Source organism: Aegilops tauschii, chromosome 3, assembly GCF_002575655.3.
Source record: "Aegilops tauschii subsp. strangulata cultivar AL8/78 chromosome 3, Aet v6.0, whole genome shotgun sequence".
Lineage (NCBI taxonomy): Eukaryota > Viridiplantae > Streptophyta > Magnoliopsida > Poales > Poaceae > Aegilops > Aegilops tauschii.
In genome coordinates, this window is record NC_053037.3 from 518,497,077 (window position 1) to 518,513,544 (window position 16,468).

The window sequence follows — 16,468 nt, forward strand, 5'->3', positions numbered from 1 at the left end:
GATGTAGTAGCTCCAAAGGTGGTATCTCTTCTCAAATTTTGACAAGCAAACTCATATGTGAACATCTCAATTGCTGTAAGTGTTGTGATGCTTTTTTTTTCCTAGGAGAAAGTGTTGTGATGCTCAGGATAAGTAATATCCACTTGCGGTATGTATTGTAGGAAACATCCATAAAAAGTTCATTTCTGAGCTGCTTTAGGATATTAAACGGGGGTAATATTGTGATGTTGCGTGAAGTGAATGGTTGCTGAGGAATATGTGCTGTATCTGCTGGGCTGTTTCATATGATTGCTTCCTTGTTTATTAGTTGACGACAGATGCAAAAAGTTTTTTTTCTTGAAAAAAAAAAGAGATGCAGAAAGTTAGAACTCCTTTGCACTTTACTAAAAAATTTATGTGAACTTTGAAGTGTAATAAAGGAACAAAGAAAGTTGCAAAGAACCTTAGGACTGCACGCACGCTTCCAAAGCTTATAAGCTGCTTTAACCGAACGTTTTCAGACATGTGTTTCTTTTACATTTCTGTTGATGATTATTATTTTTTGTATATTATTATAAATAGGTGTTGTTTCGAGTGATTAGAGGAAGAACCTCGTGTTGTTTTGGACCGTACCTCTTCCAGGCATTGATTCAGGGAACAATATCGATAGCTCTGTTCCCGCAAAACAAAAAACAAAAACATCCATAATTCTGAACCAAGTAAACATTCGTTCCTGATTAAACTGATTTATTTACCGAAAATCATCTGGGCCTGCGTAGGAAGCAATAGAAAATCGGCCTCTATTTGTGCCAAAGAAGTTGACAGCTTAATAAAACAATACTCCAATTAAAGAACAAATGGTGCAACCAAACTCGACATTCTCCAGCCCGTCCATTCGCCAAGCACCTGTTGGTGAGGGGAGCACCGTCAACGTCTCCACCATTGCCGCCGCCGTCCTAGCGCACGCACGCACGCACGCATAAAACAATCCGGAGGAAACGAGTAATTTGTCGCTGTCGAACGCTGATCAACAGCAATGAGGAGCCAGACAAGCTTGCTCTTGTGTCCATCGCGCGCGCATCGGTTTCAAGAGCCGGAGCCGTGCAAGTGGCTTTCATGCAGCGAGCGACTCGTCTCCTCTCGCCTCAGCATCGGCGCTGCAGCCGCAGATACCCCGCGTCGCTTTCTCTCCTACCAGTACCAGTATCTATCTAGCCATGCCGCATCCGGTTCTTGGCTCGCGTGACAGCGCGAGTGAGCCCGCTGCCCGCGGCGTTTCTCGGGGAGGCATGGACGTCCGTCCGTCCGTCCGTCGATGGGGCGATGGCGCCAAGGGCTTGCATTGTCGTCTCTCGTCCGGCTCGCGCCACGGCGCCGTGTCCAAGGTAAGGTACCGTGGCGGGCGGAAAGGGATGGATGCCCGTGAACAGCAGGGGAATTTTGGCACGGTTTAGCAGTCTCGGCATTTTCTTTGTGGAAAAAGCAAGAGCTCCAGAAGAGTTGGGGATGGATCCTACTTTGACGTGCCCGGGGAAAAGCAGGACGGGATCTGCGACATTCTACCACGCACGCCGTGCATATATTCGACAGCGATCGCATAAAGGAGTAGCAGAAGAAATCGTTATTATAATCTTCCTCCAGAAGGCAGGAAAAGCGATCTAGCATTCCGCCGTCTGGGACTCGCGCTTCGCCGCCGTTCTCCGGCGACTCCCCTCCGTCGACGACCTCGGTCATCGGCGCTGAGGGAGGTTGCCGGATAGTTTTAGGCAAAATTAGCTTAATTTGTTAGGCTGTTCATCGTCTAAGATTCGGCGACGGCGGCGTTGAATAATTTTTTTTCCGGATCCTACTCCGATGAGACGATTGGTCCTATTATTGGAGATGGATTTGAAATCCAGTCTGTTCAAGTAAGGATGGTGTGGCGGCGGGGGCATCATCGTGGTGGGCATGTGTCTTCGGGCTTCGCCGTCGCAACGGCGTCTGCTTCAACGCCGGCGGAGCTTGGGAGGTAGTCCGGGAGCGAATGCAGATTGTGATCTGCATCGACAACATCTAGAAGACGGAACGTGTGATGGGTTCGTGGTTGATGGATGTCAGGTGTGATTTCCTCCTTCGGCGTCTTAGTCGTGGTGGGGTGTCAGATCTAGAGTTCGATGACGTGTTCGAGGTGTTGTCCCGGTCTGATTCGTTCAACGGCAATGGCTTCACTTTTGGGGAGCCACCTTGGAAGTCCGCAAAGCTGCACATCAGCAATGGAGCTGCGTCGAGCTCGGGTGAGGAGGTGATCCACCATTCTATACTTCGGTGGCTGCTGTGGTGGTGCCGGATACAGGTGATGGACGTCGGTGTCAAACTCAGAGATGTTCTGCTATCTTTTCAGTTTTGTCATGTCGGTCCTTACGTGACTTATAGTTCGATCTTTATCATATGAACGGGACACGTATTACCATGAAAGAAAAAAACAAAGGTTTGTGCAGCGTGACGAATTCACCCTTGCACGGGACGGGATATCTGGAATCGTTGATCCATCGTTCATGTAATCCAGACAGAATATTCCAACAAAGGGATGATGCAGCGTAGGAGTCTATAGATGACTGCTCTCTTGTTGTCCAAGAGCTAGCGCTCCTGCTGAAGCTCCCACTCTGCATTTCGAGCGGTTGTATTGTTCTCTGTACAAACCGCACGGTACGTAAATCAAAATTTGTTGCCGCTGCGGACATACGCAGCGCCCAAGCAAGAAGAAAAATGCACGCCACAGGTATCAAAATTCGAAAGAGAGGTCACAGCATATAGATAGGCGGTTCCCAGCATATCACAGTTTGATGATTTAAAGGGCCAGACCACGAGCAGAGAACCAAGAGTCCAAGACGGTGCTAAAACATGAAAAGAAAAAGGTTCCAACCGAAGTTAGAGACGAAGTTAGAGATAAACCAAATACAGCCTCGAGTGCGAACCCGTGAACGGCAGGGGAATTTTGGCACGGTTTATCAGACTCGGCATTTTCTTTGTGGAAAAACCAGACCATGAGATCCGAAGCTGCTGCTTTCACGTGCTCGCTCGGGGATCCGCTTTCCGCTTTCCACAACGCACGCTGCGCAGTGATAAGGTTTCTGAAGCGTGACGAACTCGACCGTTGCTTTGGAGATATATATACTTCCTCCCTTGTGAGTTACTCCCTCCCTAAAGAAATATATGAGCGTTTAGACCACTACTTTCTTTGTGTAGATACTTGGATATGGGCAACCATTGATCCACATCCTTCACAGATGGAATATTCCAACAAAGGGATGATGCAGTGTGGGAGTCTATCGATGACTACTCTTTATCAGAGAGCCGGAACATGCTCCTGCTCAAGCTCCAAATCGCGGCAAGCGTACCCGACACAAGCGATTTATACAGGTCAGGGTTTTTCAGCACCAAGTCACCAACACGGAACGTGACGAACTCGCCATTTCCGTGCTTGGTCAAGTGCACAGGGATTGGATATCGGAATCGCCCATCCCTGCACGGGGCAAGATAACTCGCAGAGCTTACATGGGGCGCCACGCCCTTGGACCTCATCAAAGGTCATATGCAGCAACCAAATGATAATATCACACAGATACTCACAGCTCCGAAAGAGACATCACAGCATAGATAGGTTCCCAGCATATCACAGCAAACAAACACATGCCATGCCAAATATTCCACGGATTTAAATTTTTAAAGGGTCCAGGCTTGACCTTGACCACGCAAGTTCTCCCACAGAACCAAGACGGTGCTAAAAACATGAAAGGAAGTTCCAACAAAGTTACAGATAAACCGAACCGCCAGACCACAGCAACAGGCCGCTTGGCTCGGTTCAAAATCAATTGAGCCGGGCCACAGCGAGGTGTTCCTTCTCTTTTATGCGAAATTCCAGCCGGTACACCAAACATTTCAGAACCCAAGACCGGAGCAAAAGATAGTGGCGGGCCTAGTCCTCCTCCGCCTCCACCTTCAGGTCCTGCAGCTTCGAGCCGAGACCAGCATCCTTCCCATTATCGTCCCCATACTTTGCCTCATCATCATCATCCTCCTCTTCGTCCTCGTCATCAGGGTTCCCCTCGGGCTCGTTCTCGTCCAGCGGGCCAAGCACGTCCGCCGAATTCTCGCCTGCCTTCAGGATCTTCCTCACCTCATCAATCCCTTCGTCTGGGATGTAGTTCGCGTTCATATTCAGCAGCACAAAGCCTGGCTTGTTTGCGACCGCCTGAGCAAAGCAGCGGGCTCCAGACCTCTGAAACAGGTTGGTGCTCACGTCAAGCTCCTTCAGATCTGGGTGGCCCTCTTGCAGAGACTTCGCGACCGCCGCCGCCCCGGCATCCTTCAGCTCATTCTCAGCCAAGGTCAGCTTCTTGAGCGACTGCATTGCGGTCAAGCATTCCGCCAAAGGTTTGGCCGCCTCGGCGGTAATCTCATTTCCTGCCATCTCAAGGATCTCCAGCTGAGGTGCAGACTCTTTGAGGACATTCACGATTGCTATGGTGCCCTCGTTCTCGAGATTGAGGTCGCTGAGGTACAGCTCAACAAGATCTCCAAGCTTTGGAAGGGTTTCGCTGAGAGCCACCCCTGCCTCGACGCCAAACAAGTTGTCCCTGATATCAAGCTTCTTCAGACGAGTGCATGTCCCCAGGGCCTCGGCCAATGCCACTCCACCGTCAGATCCTATCCTGGTTGCTGAGCACCTAAAACTCTCGAGATTTGGAGAACGCTTGACCATCTCAGCAATGAACATAGCACCTTCATCACCAGTCATATTGTTGTGGAAGTGGAGAACCTTAAGCTTCTCAGTTGAAGGAATAAGCTCAGACAGAGCCTTAGCAGCTTCCCCTGATATACCATCGTTCATCACATATAGTTCTTCCAGGTCGCCCTGTGATTTTAGCAGCTCTGTGAATGCCCTCACACCCTTCTCGCCCAAAGCATTGTCAGAGATGTTCAGGTATCTCAGTACAGACCCTGCTAAAGCTTTGGAGAATATCCGCATCACATCAAGGGCTTCATCCTCAGGTCTTCCGGCGACAAAATCTGAGATATCTACCTCCTTGAGCTGAGATTTTATTGATTCAAGAATTGGCCCAGCAACATTGGCAGCACCAATACCAAAGCTCCTGTTGCTCAAGCAAATCCTGCTATATGAGTTTCCTGGTTCTGTTAGTGGACTCAGGAGTTCCTTTGCTTCGTCCGCCTCAATGAAAGCACGCTTGCCACCAGATATATCAAACACAGTATCAGCAGGCTCAATAGGTGTATCAATAACAGGCGCTTCTGGTTCTGCAGTCGTCACTGGACCTTTTTTCAGGACTTCCAGCATCAGCTTGCTTGTTTCTTTTGCATATAGCTGGACAGCAGAACTCCCATCACCATCAGGCTCCTTTTTGAAATGCTCATCTGCAGAAGCAAAGCACATCTCTTCAATCCTTTTGGCATTCTTATGGGCCTCTTCTTTGCCCAAAAGGCCATACTTGCGGGAAAAGATTGACTCGGAGGACAGGTTCTTGGTCATCCTCTCTACAAGCATCAGACGAGTGCTTTCACTAGGTGGCCACAGTTTGATGGAGAATGTCCGGGGCTGGAAATCTTGCGCCGCTGAAGCCATGTGGACACGTGGCACTTCACACAATAACCTACTGGTAAATCAACAAGTGTAGGAATTAGCATGATCCCAGATTACAGAAAGTAATGGACTATTAATAAGTATAAACAATGAAATTAGTGGAGCAATTGAAGGGCCAGTCCCTGAGGGTACCCAACACTACTATGACCAAGGATACAACAAAACACCAAGTAGCAAAACATAGTTAAGTCTACAGTTGACAGACAACATCGTCAATTGGTAAAGACAAGCATTTCGCTCAAAGTGATTGTTTTACATGGGAAATCAATGACACAACTGGCAGTTACAACATGACGGGACTTCAACCCAACACAAGAAAAAAAAAGTGTAATGTTACTACAGCTGTGTTTGGTTCAGCTGTGGCTCAGCAGGAAAGTAGTAGCTGTGGGCTGTCTGCTATGAGAAAGCAGTAAAGTCATTTGGTAACTAGCTGTCTGAACTGTGGAGCATAAATGTCCTGAATACCACTGAAGTCTGAGAGATTCTTTACATGCTGTTTAACAATAAGGATCCAATTACATGCTGCTTTAGCTACAAATGATGAAATGATCATGTAGATAATTAACACACTACCAGGTAGATTTGGCCCATAGAATTTTCGAGTTGATTGGAATGATGAAAACGAAAGCAGATTAGCAGGGTTTAGATAACTGAGCAGACTAATGAAAATAACTAGTAGTAATATGCACCTAAGTTGACACCTAACTAATTAAGAACCCAGCAACATTGGCCGCTTAGGTTAGAACTAAAAGCAAGCAGGTAGTACTATCTGTGCATAAAAATCAAAACAAGCAAGCAGAACTCTCTGTACTTAGAAATCAACCCAGCCGTACGTGCACACATATGCGGCACAGAACCGTACTACTTGTCTTCGGCTAGGTTCCAGAAGAAGAACAAAACAGATTAGTAGCTTGGTTCCGACAACTACATTAGTAGCTACGGCGCAAAACAGCGCGTACGCAGGCACGCCGTACACGCATCACAGCGCCCAATGCCCGTGCCGTCAGGAAGAACAACAGAACTGCGCGGGACAAGCAGATTCACAGATATCTAGTATTTCGAAAGCACGAGGCCGCAGATCTGAGATTGGGATGCGAGGGGCGCATCGATCCTGTCGCGAGTCTAGGGTGGATTCGCGGGACGAACAGGGCATGGAGACCCGTGCTCGCGTTTCCTCACCTTGGATCCAGGCGGCGGCGAGCGTATATAATCGGGGAGGGGCAGCGGCCGCGGCGGCTTCAGCGTCAGGCTCGGGGCTAGGGTATAGAGGCGGCCGCTTCCACCCGAGGCCAGCTACGTCGACCGGGGGCGGAGGCGGCGCGGCGAGGTGGGGAGGGCGGAGAGGGCTCGCCGGGAGATCGCCTGGGGCGGGGGCTGGGGCTGTGCCAGGGGGTAGCAACTGGGAGAGGGAGATGCGGCGGCCGGCGGAGCGTGGGTTTGTGTAGTGCGGGGGGTGGGGGCGTAGGGTTTCTGGACACGGTTGCGGGCTGCGGGGCCGCTCCGCGGCCGTCCGATCGTGGGGTTCGAGGAGCGGGGGGCTACGCTCAGCCGTACGATCGACAGGAGTTTGGGGAGCGTGAGATCGGGATTTCGAAATTCAAATCTGCGCGGACTCTGCCTGCCTGTTGCGGTGCTGCCAGTGCCAGGGCGGCGGATCTATCATTGTCTATCGCGTAGGCACGTGGCGGTATGATTTCTTCCACTCAGTGCTTTTTTTTTTCCTAGTCTATCCTGGTCTCATTACCACGAGACCAAAAAGTGACGATCAGGTTTTCGGATGCAAGCACATGCGTCAAAAAAACATACTTCCTCTGTCCGGATTTAGTTCGAATGTATCTAGCACGTGTCCGGACAGAGGGAGTATATATAAGACGTTTTGACAATTCATCCCTGAGAGTGCAACATCCAGAGACGATCAGGTTGGACAGTTTATCCCTGCTCAAAAGACGATTGTTGGCGAACGGCGTACAGCCAGAGGAAAACCTGTAATCTGGGAGGAATTCCCAATCTCCAGACTCCAGATGAACTGAACTGAGAGTGTACATGCATAATTTCCCCTACAGTTGACAAGGTACTGAACAAGAGGAGTGCAACATCCATTTCTGAGCTAAAATGAGGTTTCTTGACTCTATTTACCAAACAAAAAAAACTGTTCATCATAGGCATGCTAAAGCTTCCATGGAAGGTGAGTCGGACGATATCACCACCCCAAACATCAGACGCGGAATGGTGTTGCTCATTGCAAATACAGTAACGCTGCGTTTGAAGGGTCAAAGAATTTCATCCAGTGTTAACAAGTCCTTAACTCCCTGTTCTGAAGAAATTGCGTGTTTAGCCTTCATAAATTATGTGTAGTACAATGCTGACAATATATTTTATGCATGTTAGATAGATGGTCTAACAGGTCTCCTCTCCAAAAGAACAAAAAAAATGTAATAGACGAGTGACCCAGCCAATAAAATCTTCAGCCGCGAGCTCTAGCCTTCTAGGTGCTCCGTCTGCAGTGCCTTCGCAACTCCGCCGAAATATAGCACGGTGCTTCGTCTGCAGTGCCTTTGCAACTCCGCCCAAATATAGCACGGTGCTCCGAGCAGGGCCCCGAAACAGCTAAATGGACGAGGTTCTGTAGACAGCAAACGCCATGAGCGCCGGTATGAAGTAGAAGAGCACCGGAGAATGGAGCAGAGGGTCCATGGCAAAGGCCTTCATAAGAGCTCTGCACAGCTGCAAGATTGTAAAGGCGTCATCAGTATCTTCAGAGTAGCAAAAAAAAAAAAAAAACCCGCAGTCACAGAAGATTTGCATCGACTGAAAGGAAATAGTAATACCTTCCAGTGTTTCCACAGAACCACCAGGCAGAAAGCGATGAGGATTTTCCTTATCCAGCGACCGCTCCACAAGCTATCATGCCCTACCTCTCTCCTGCTCTTTTGGTGGTGATCATCTTTCTTCTTTCCTGACTGCGAGAGGTAGTGCTCTCGGAATGTCGTTCTCTCAGCAGCCATCGCGGCGAGAATCACAATTGTCGGTAATACCACGAAACACAGGTGAGGTAGAACGATGACCATGACGTCTGGAGTGCCGGCATGGAAAGTTTTCATACCATTTTTAAGAGCCCAACCTCTGAATGTCATGGATGCGAGGCTGCTGTCCTCGGTTACAGGGTGACCAGAAAACCAAGGGAAGACCAACAGATAGATTATATACACCAACAGCAAAGACCACACAAGAATCATCCTGGACAGCTCAACAAAAAGCCAGATAAAACCACCAAGTAGGTACTTCAGTGATGTATACTGACTACCGTCCGCACACAGATATGTGTACACAGATTGTTGATCCTTAAGTAGCACTACTGAAGCTCGTGGCACAAGAAGCAGTGCGAAAATCAGAGCAAGAACGCACTGCAGTGCGGGATGATATACCGACGCCCACTGGATGCCCATCACGAAAAATTCCTTCCATGTCCAGTTAACTTCTGCAAACAACCCATTCACAGAGAATGGCCTCAACTGGCTGACACTAATGTCACCTGTTATATCCATCGCTTCGATTTGCAGCCAATACCGATCTGGAGAAGGATCTGCAAATGCTCTCCAGTTCCACGGAATTAAATACATATCTCCTCTAGAATCATTGGCACTCACTCTTTTCATTTCGCTGTCGAATACCACTTCAAGGTTTCCTGGCCTTGAGTCATATATCTTTGCTGAGACAGTCACTATCTCGTGTCGAGAGAATACAAGCGCCCTCACCGTATCAAAAGTTGAAGCTCCCATGGTGTGACATTTGAAATCACGAGGAGCAGATGTTCTCTGCATAAATCTCGAGTCCAGAGGGAAGGTAGGTAGTATAATTACACTTTTTGAGCCTAACCTGAAATCTATGTCAGTAAAGGAGACAAATCCATCATCAATTGCTAATATCCTCATACTTCTACTCCTTTTCCAATCGCCAATCTCCCACTCCCAGAACTCCTCAACAGGTGCTGCTGCTTCAGAACAGTTCTCTTCAGCACTCGGGATTGCATATCCTTGGTGCATGTTAGACTGGTAGTAGTGTTCATACAGTGATGGTTCCTGAGTTGCTCGATGATAGTAACGCTTTAAATTCTTGCCGAACCTTGTGTGAAGATGTCCACACAAGTATGCTGCTAATGAGTGCTTTAGAAAGACATCCTTGATACTTTTTCCTGATTCTGTCAATGCTGAGAAAGACATCGGGAAGTGCCCAACTGTAATTTTTGTCACTGGAGCCTTGTTGAAGTCAGTGTCCCACTGCGACAGTGATTGGTCCAGTTCTATAAGCTGCTTGTCAGTAGGATGCCCAAATAAATTGGTTGGGCCCCTAAGTCCGATCTCCATTGTGCTATCGAAGCCAACAAACAGATGCTTCCGGCCATCATTCTGCAGATCCATCCACAATCTACCATATGTTATGCCAAGCGTATTCAGAAAATGCAATCAAAACTAATCATTTGCAGTACAATTTAACTAGAAAGTGCTAAAGAAATAATAAGCAATAGGATGTATATAAGAAACACTGACCTCCAAAGTGATGCTTTGCACGCGCCCCTGTCGTCTCAGGTTAGCATTGATGCTATATTTCTCGTAGAAGTCATAGTCCCCACCAGACATAGGTACACCAAAGCTATCATGGTTTCCTCTCAGATCATAGAATTTTTTTCTTGGAAGCTTGCTACTCTCAATGACATCCTTCATCGTACTACTATATTCCATCCACTCCACCTCATTTTGCTTCATTGTAAGCAGATCTTTGCTTTTCCCCTCTAATCACAAAATAAAAATAGTACTTGAGATAAATCCCAATACATAATCATCTATAAACTACTCCCTCCATCCCATAATGTAAGACGTTTTTTGACACTACACTAGTGTCAAAAAACGTCTTACATTATGGGACGGAGGGAGTATTTGGTATATGGACACCTTTCGAAATGAATGCAGCTGGTTTCACGTCTTCCCAAATTAGAAAGTGGTTAGTTGGTTGAGGTTTTGAGGGCGGTGAAGATCAGCTGTAGTGCTGATTGCAACTGCCTAGTTACAAGTGAAGAGGTTGGAACCAGAAAAGCAAAGCAGCTGTTTATTCAAGCAAAAATTTCCGATCATATGTTGGTTATTTTAAGTTCGTCAGTAGTCCGCGCCTTAATACATGTGATATTAAAAGAGTCTGTGACAACTGACAACAAATGACTATGTTGATTGTGGTTCTATGTCTGATTTTTGCAACTTCGAACTTTAGGCCTTTATTACTTAGTCGCCTCAGTTACAGTTCATGTTGGGTTGTAAGTTGTAACAGGTCTGATGCTAGATTCTATTCCCTCCGTCGGTCTGATGCTAAGTTAGTACAAAGTTACAAAGTTGTACTAAAGTTGAGACACTTATTTTGAGACGGAGGGAGTACTTAAACTGTGAATTCAGTACTTAAATTTTCAACCTATCTGGTTTTAGCATGAACCGAAAAGTACCCAACTGCCTCCACTGTTAATGCTGTATCTCACTATCGCAGCTCCTTAAATTGTGATTGCAATACTGAAATTCAGTTCAATAGCATCGTAGATACAGCAATACACTAGAAGGTTCTAGCAGTGTACTAATTATAAATGTAATAAGGAGTAGATTTTAGATAAAAGTTTCTGCTCCTAGGCACCATCAATTACAGTGCCTTAACGAACCACCCATCCATTTACCACATTTGCTAAAACTGAAGCCTCATTAGTCTCTGAATTTTTTCTGAACTATCCCCACGCATCAACCAAGTTCTACCGAACATCAAAGAACCACTCCAACTAGATTAAACATCACATCATCCATTCACCCCGAACACGGGGAAGGATCAACAGGAGTAAGGAACAGGAAGGGGGCGATAGAGGGAGATATGTACAACGCACCGGTGAGGTCACCGGTGATGAAGACGAGGTCGGGGTTGACCATGGCGAGCGCCGGGCCGACGTATCGCCTGAAGTCGTAGGCGCGCTCCGGGTGGTGCACGCTGAAGTGGAGATCCGAGAGCTGGGCCGCCCACACGACCCCCTCCGGCGCGCCGGAGACCTCTGCCACCGCCCTGTCGTCACCGGCGACGGACGACGGCGCGGGCCCCGCCGCGGCGACGAGGGCCAGGAGAATGGGGAGCAGCCGGTTCCCGTGCGGACCCATGGCGAAGGCGCAGACGAGGGCCCGAGGAGGGGAGCAGGACGAAGAGGCTGCAGTTTACGCTTTCAATGATCAGAGAGAACAGCGAAAGGCGTTTGCATATGCCGGAATTTGCCCTCAAGCGAGGGTACACCAAAAGTAGTACGTACGTCTTTGTGAGTACTATACATATCACTCATGTTGAAAAGAGGACGTGGCAGCTTGTACGTCGACCCCCACATGCTAATGTCGTCAGCGGCAAAAATGGTTGTTCCGGCATAAGCTCCGTCCCGATGGTACGCTCGAGCGGTATAAGGCTTACTGGGTGGTCCGCGATTTTCGGCAGCGTGCGGGTGTTGACTTTACCGACACCTTTGCTCCGATTGTCAAACCGGCCACGATCCGCACCGTTCTTCAGCTCGACGTGTCGCGTGCATGGCCCGTTCATCAGATGGATGTCTCCAATGCATTTCTTCACGATCATCTTGATGAACAGGTTTTCTGCCAGCAGCCCACCGGCTTCATCGACGACACGCATCCCGATCATGTTTGCTTGCTCTCTCGCTCCTTGTATGGACTCAAGCAGGCGCCGCGTGTCCGGTGACAGCGCATCACGACCTTTCTTCATCAGCTCGGGATTCGCTCCACTCGCTCGGATGGCTCGTTGTTTGTGTACACATAGGGCGTTGCTACAGCCTACCCGTCGCTCTACGTCGACAACATCATCCTGATGGCATGCACCACCACTCCTTCGACGACTCATCGAGCTTCGCGCAGAGTTCATCATCAAGGTCTTGGGGCCTCTTCACTACTACCTGGACATCGAGGTGGTACGGCGTGAGGATGGCTTATTCCTTCATCGGCGGGAGTCTGCTCATGAGCTACTTGACCGCGTTGGCATGCTTAATTGCAAGCCCGCGGCCACGCGTGTCGACACGAAGGCCAAGCTATCTACTACTAATGGTGCTCCCGTCCCGGATGCCTCCTTCTACCGGTCCATTGGTGGTGCCATGCAGTACTTGACACTCACTCAGCCCGAGTTGTGAAGGAAATATGCCCTAGAGGCAATAATAAAGTTGTTATTTATATTTCCTTATATCATGATAAATGTTTATTATTCATGCTAGAATTGTATTAACCGGAAACTTGATACATGTGTGAATACACAGACAAAACACCGTGTCCCTAGTAAGCCTCTACTAGACTAGCTCGCTAATCAAAGATGGTTAAGTTTCCTTACCATAGACATGTGTTGTCATTTGATGAACGAGATCACATCATTAGGAGAATGATGTGATGGACAAGACCCATCCGTTAGCTTAGCATAATGATCGTTAAGTTTTATTGCTATTGCTTTCTTCATGACTTATACATATTCCTTTGACTATGAGATTATGCAACTCCCGGATACCGGAGGAATACCTTGTGTGCTATCAAACGCCATAACGTAACTGGATGATTATAAAGATGCTCTACAGGTATCTCCGAAGGTGTTTGTTGGTTGGCATAGATTGAGATTAGGATTTGTCACTCCGAGTATCGGAGAGGTATCTCTGGGCCCTCTCGGTAATGCACATCATAATATGCCTTGCAAGCAATGTGACTAATGAGTTAGTTGCGGAATGATGTATTACGGAACGAGTAAAGAGACTTGCCGGTAACGAGATTGAACTAGGTATGAAGATACCGACGATCGAATCTCGGGCAAGTAACATACCGATGACAAAGGGAATAACGTATGTTGTCATTACGGTACGACCGATAAAGATCTTCGTAGAATATGTGGGAACCAATATGAGCATCCAGGTTCCGCTGTTGGTTATTGACCGGAGAGGTGTCTCGGTCATGTCTACATAGTTCTCGAACCCGTAGGGTCCGCACACTTAACGTTTGACGAGGAGTCTCGAAATGGTCGAGAGGTAAAGATCGATATATAGGACGATGGTATTCGGACACCGGAAGTGTTCCAGGAAGCACCGGGTACTTATCGGGTCACCAGAAGGGGTTCGGGCACCCCCGGCAAAAGATATGGGTGAGGGAGTCCTGGACTAAGGGGTCCTCAGGCGTCCGGCCTGTTAGCCATAGGCCGGACTGATGGGCCGTGAAGATACAAGGACCGAAGACTCTACCCGTGTCCGGATGGGACTCTCCTTGGCGTGGAAAGCAAGCTTGGCGATCAAATATGTAGATTCCTTTCTCTGTAACCGACCTTGTGTAACTCTAGATCCTCCCGGTGTCTGTATAAACCGAAGGACTTAGTCTAGAGGGGAGAGACTCATTACCATAGTCATACAGGCTAGACTTTTAGGGTTTAGCCATTACGATCTCGTGATAAATCAAATCTTTGCCGATCACCCACCAGATAGTGGTAGTCGAGGAGCAAGACGACAACTCTTCCTCCATACTAAGGACGGACTATGTCCGGATCTCTGATCTCAAAGAACCGGACACCCACCTGCGAGGAGATGCATCCTGCCCTCCGAACGTAGAATCGGACGACGGACCCAAGAAATCAGTGGATATCCCGGAGCCCGATCTGTTAAATTCGGACGACCTTCAGATTCCGGATCCAAAATTGGGTCAGGGTTTGGATTTAAAACCACCCACCCACCCAAATATAAGCGCTCTCATGAGCATACAATAGCAGTCTCAGGAAACGGTCCACCACTTCTGGGCCAGATTCCTTCTTGTCAAAGACAAGATTAAAGATTGCCGCGACGAGGAAGCAATCTCAGCGTTCCGAAACAATTGCATGGACGAAGGAATCCTCAACTCCATCAACCGCCGTCGCATATTACACTTTGCTGACCTGGCAACTATCGTACAGAAGTACAGCGCAATGGAAAGCGCCTGGAAAACTCAGGCAGCCCGTTGGGAACCATCGGTCCACACTCAACCCCTCGTTCAAGCGAAAAGGGTGCACCCTCGTGGCACGCCTGACCCAATAGTAAAGAAATACAAATCCACTACGGGGCGCGAAACCGTTCTGGAAGGATTGCTCGATGGGCCATGCAAAATACACGCAACACCGAATAACATAACAACCCGCAGCCTTAGAGCATGTTGGATACTCCGGCAAGTGGCCAAGAGCGGCGAAGATATCCTCACCAATAATACACAAGAACAACACTCCCCAGAAGACGACGACCCCAAAGTACTGACGGTCTTCGAGACATTCGCTTCAAACAATAGGCGCAAAAGGGCACTCCGCGAACTCGCTGAAGTCTGCCAAATCGCAGAAATAAACCCTTGAAATGACACGGCTATAACTTTTAATGCCAGCGACGAACCAAAATACAGGACAGTACGAGCACCAGCCGCCTTGGTCCTCAGTCCAATCGTGGACGGCTTTCGGCTCACCAAGGTTCTCATGGACGGTGGCAGCGGACTGAACCTCATTTATGAGGACACACTCCATAAAATGGAAATAGACAGGAGCCGTATTGAGCAAAGCAGCACCACCTTCCGAGGAATCATTCCCAGTCGGGAGGCACGATGTGCAGAAAAATCACACTTGACGTGGTATTCGGTACGCCGGAGAATTATCGGTCCGAAGAGATAACCTTCCAAGTGGCCCCTTTCAACAGCGGATATCACGCCCTCTTGGGGCGAGATGCATTTACACGCTTCCAAGCTATACCTCATTACGGATACATGAAGCTTAAGATGCCCGGGCCCAACGGCACAATCACTCTCGCCAGTGATCCGGACATAGCACTCTGCGCCGAGAATAAAACCGCATCCCTCGCCCTTGAGGCATTATCTGAAGCCCTCGCGGCCGAAGAGTTAACCACACTGCGCTCCACGGTGGACAGGGATGATGTGATCCTAGACAAACGACCCAAATCCACCTCCTTCAAGCCGGCAGAGGAAATAGTCAAATTTCAGGTCCATCCAACAGACCCCAACAAGACAACATCTATTGGGGCACAACTCGATCCAACGGTCGATGCCGCGCTACGAGAGTTCCTGCGTGAAAACTGGGACATATTCGCCTGGCACCCTTCTAACATGCCAGGAATCCCACGCAGGCTAGCCGAACACAGCCTCAATATCTTAAAGGGATATAAACCGGTCAAACAAACACTGCGGCGTTTTTCTGAACCCAAACGACAAGCTATGGGAGAAGAGCTAGCCAAGTTACTCGAAGCCGGATTCATCAGAGAAATAAAACACCCGGACTGACTAGCAAACCTAGTGATGGTACCAAAGAAGGATAAATCCTGGCGCCTATGTGTCGATTTCAAAGACCTCAACAAGGCTTGCCCCAAGGATCCCTTCCCCCTCCCCCGGATCGATCAGATCATTGACGCTGCCGCAGGACACGACTCGCTGTGTTTTCTCGACGCATACTCCGGATACCATCCGATCAAGATGAAGGAGTTCGATCAAGCCGCCACGGCATTCATTACCCCATATGGGCCTTTTTGCTTCAACACTATGCCTTTTGGGCTCAAAAATGCTGGCGCCACCTACCAACGCATGATTCAAACATGCTTGGAGAAGCAGATCGGCAAGACAGTTGAAGCATATGTAGATGATGTCGTCATCAAAACCAGGCACGTCGAGTCACTAATAGACGATTTACGTCTCACATTCAACAACCTCCGTGCATACGACATTAAGCTCAATCCAGAAAAGTGTGTTTTCGGCGTCCCTGCCGGAAAACTACTAGGCTCCATTGTTTCCAGCAGAGGAA

General features: G+C 48.5%; 2 protein-coding genes across 3 annotated transcripts; both read right to left on the reverse strand.

Moving 5' to 3' along the window:
* Window positions 1-3,654: 3,654 nt before the first annotated feature.
* On the reverse strand, window positions 3,655-7,108 carry LOC109741847 (RAN GTPase-activating protein 2). Of its 2 annotated transcripts, none has more exons than XM_020300924.4 (2): window positions 6,797-7,108; window positions 3,655-5,630 (listed from the first exon to the last, which is right to left on the reverse strand). In XM_020300924.4, exon 2 carries the CDS (start codon window positions 5,597-5,599, stop codon window positions 3,935-3,937), a length of 1,665 nt encoding a protein of 554 aa, XP_020156513.1. In that variant the 5' UTR covers window positions 5,600-5,630; window positions 6,797-7,108; the 3' UTR covers window positions 3,655-3,934. The 2 variants fall into 2 exon arrangements, with proteins under 2 accessions (XP_020156513.1, XP_020156514.1); XM_020300925.4 differs by having other exon boundaries at window positions 3,655-5,627; window positions 6,797-7,068.
* A 787-nt stretch (window positions 7,109-7,895) lies between these two features.
* LOC109741856 (putative metallophosphoesterase At3g03305) lies at window positions 7,896-11,925 on the reverse strand. Its single transcript, XM_020300940.4, has 4 exons — window positions 11,529-11,925; window positions 10,165-10,406; window positions 8,446-10,023; window positions 7,896-8,341 (listed from the first exon to the last, which is right to left on the reverse strand). Exons 1-4 carry the CDS (start codon window positions 11,791-11,793, stop codon window positions 8,225-8,227), a joined length of 2,202 nt encoding a protein of 733 aa, XP_020156529.1. The 5' UTR covers window positions 11,794-11,925; the 3' UTR covers window positions 7,896-8,224.
* Between the last annotated feature and the right edge of the window lie 4,543 nt (window positions 11,926-16,468).

Bases quoted from the DNA above. Each gene is read 5' to 3' on its own strand.
- LOC109741847 (XM_020300924.4), bottom strand. From the start codon at position 5,599: ATGGCTTCAGCGGCGCAAGATTTCCAGCCCCGGACATTCTCCATCAAA.
- LOC109741856 (XM_020300940.4), bottom strand. From the start codon at position 11,793: ATGGGTCCGCACGGGAACCGGCTGCTCCCCATTCTCCTGGCCCTCGTC. The intron at 10,024-10,164 runs GTCAGTGTTTCT...ATGGATCTGCAG, and splicing joins TGCAAAGCATCACTTTGGAG to AATGATGGCCGGAAGCATCT. The intron at 8,342-8,445 runs GTATTACTATTT...ACAATCTTGCAG, and splicing joins TTCTGTGGAAACACTGGAAG to CTGTGCAGAGCTCTTATGAA.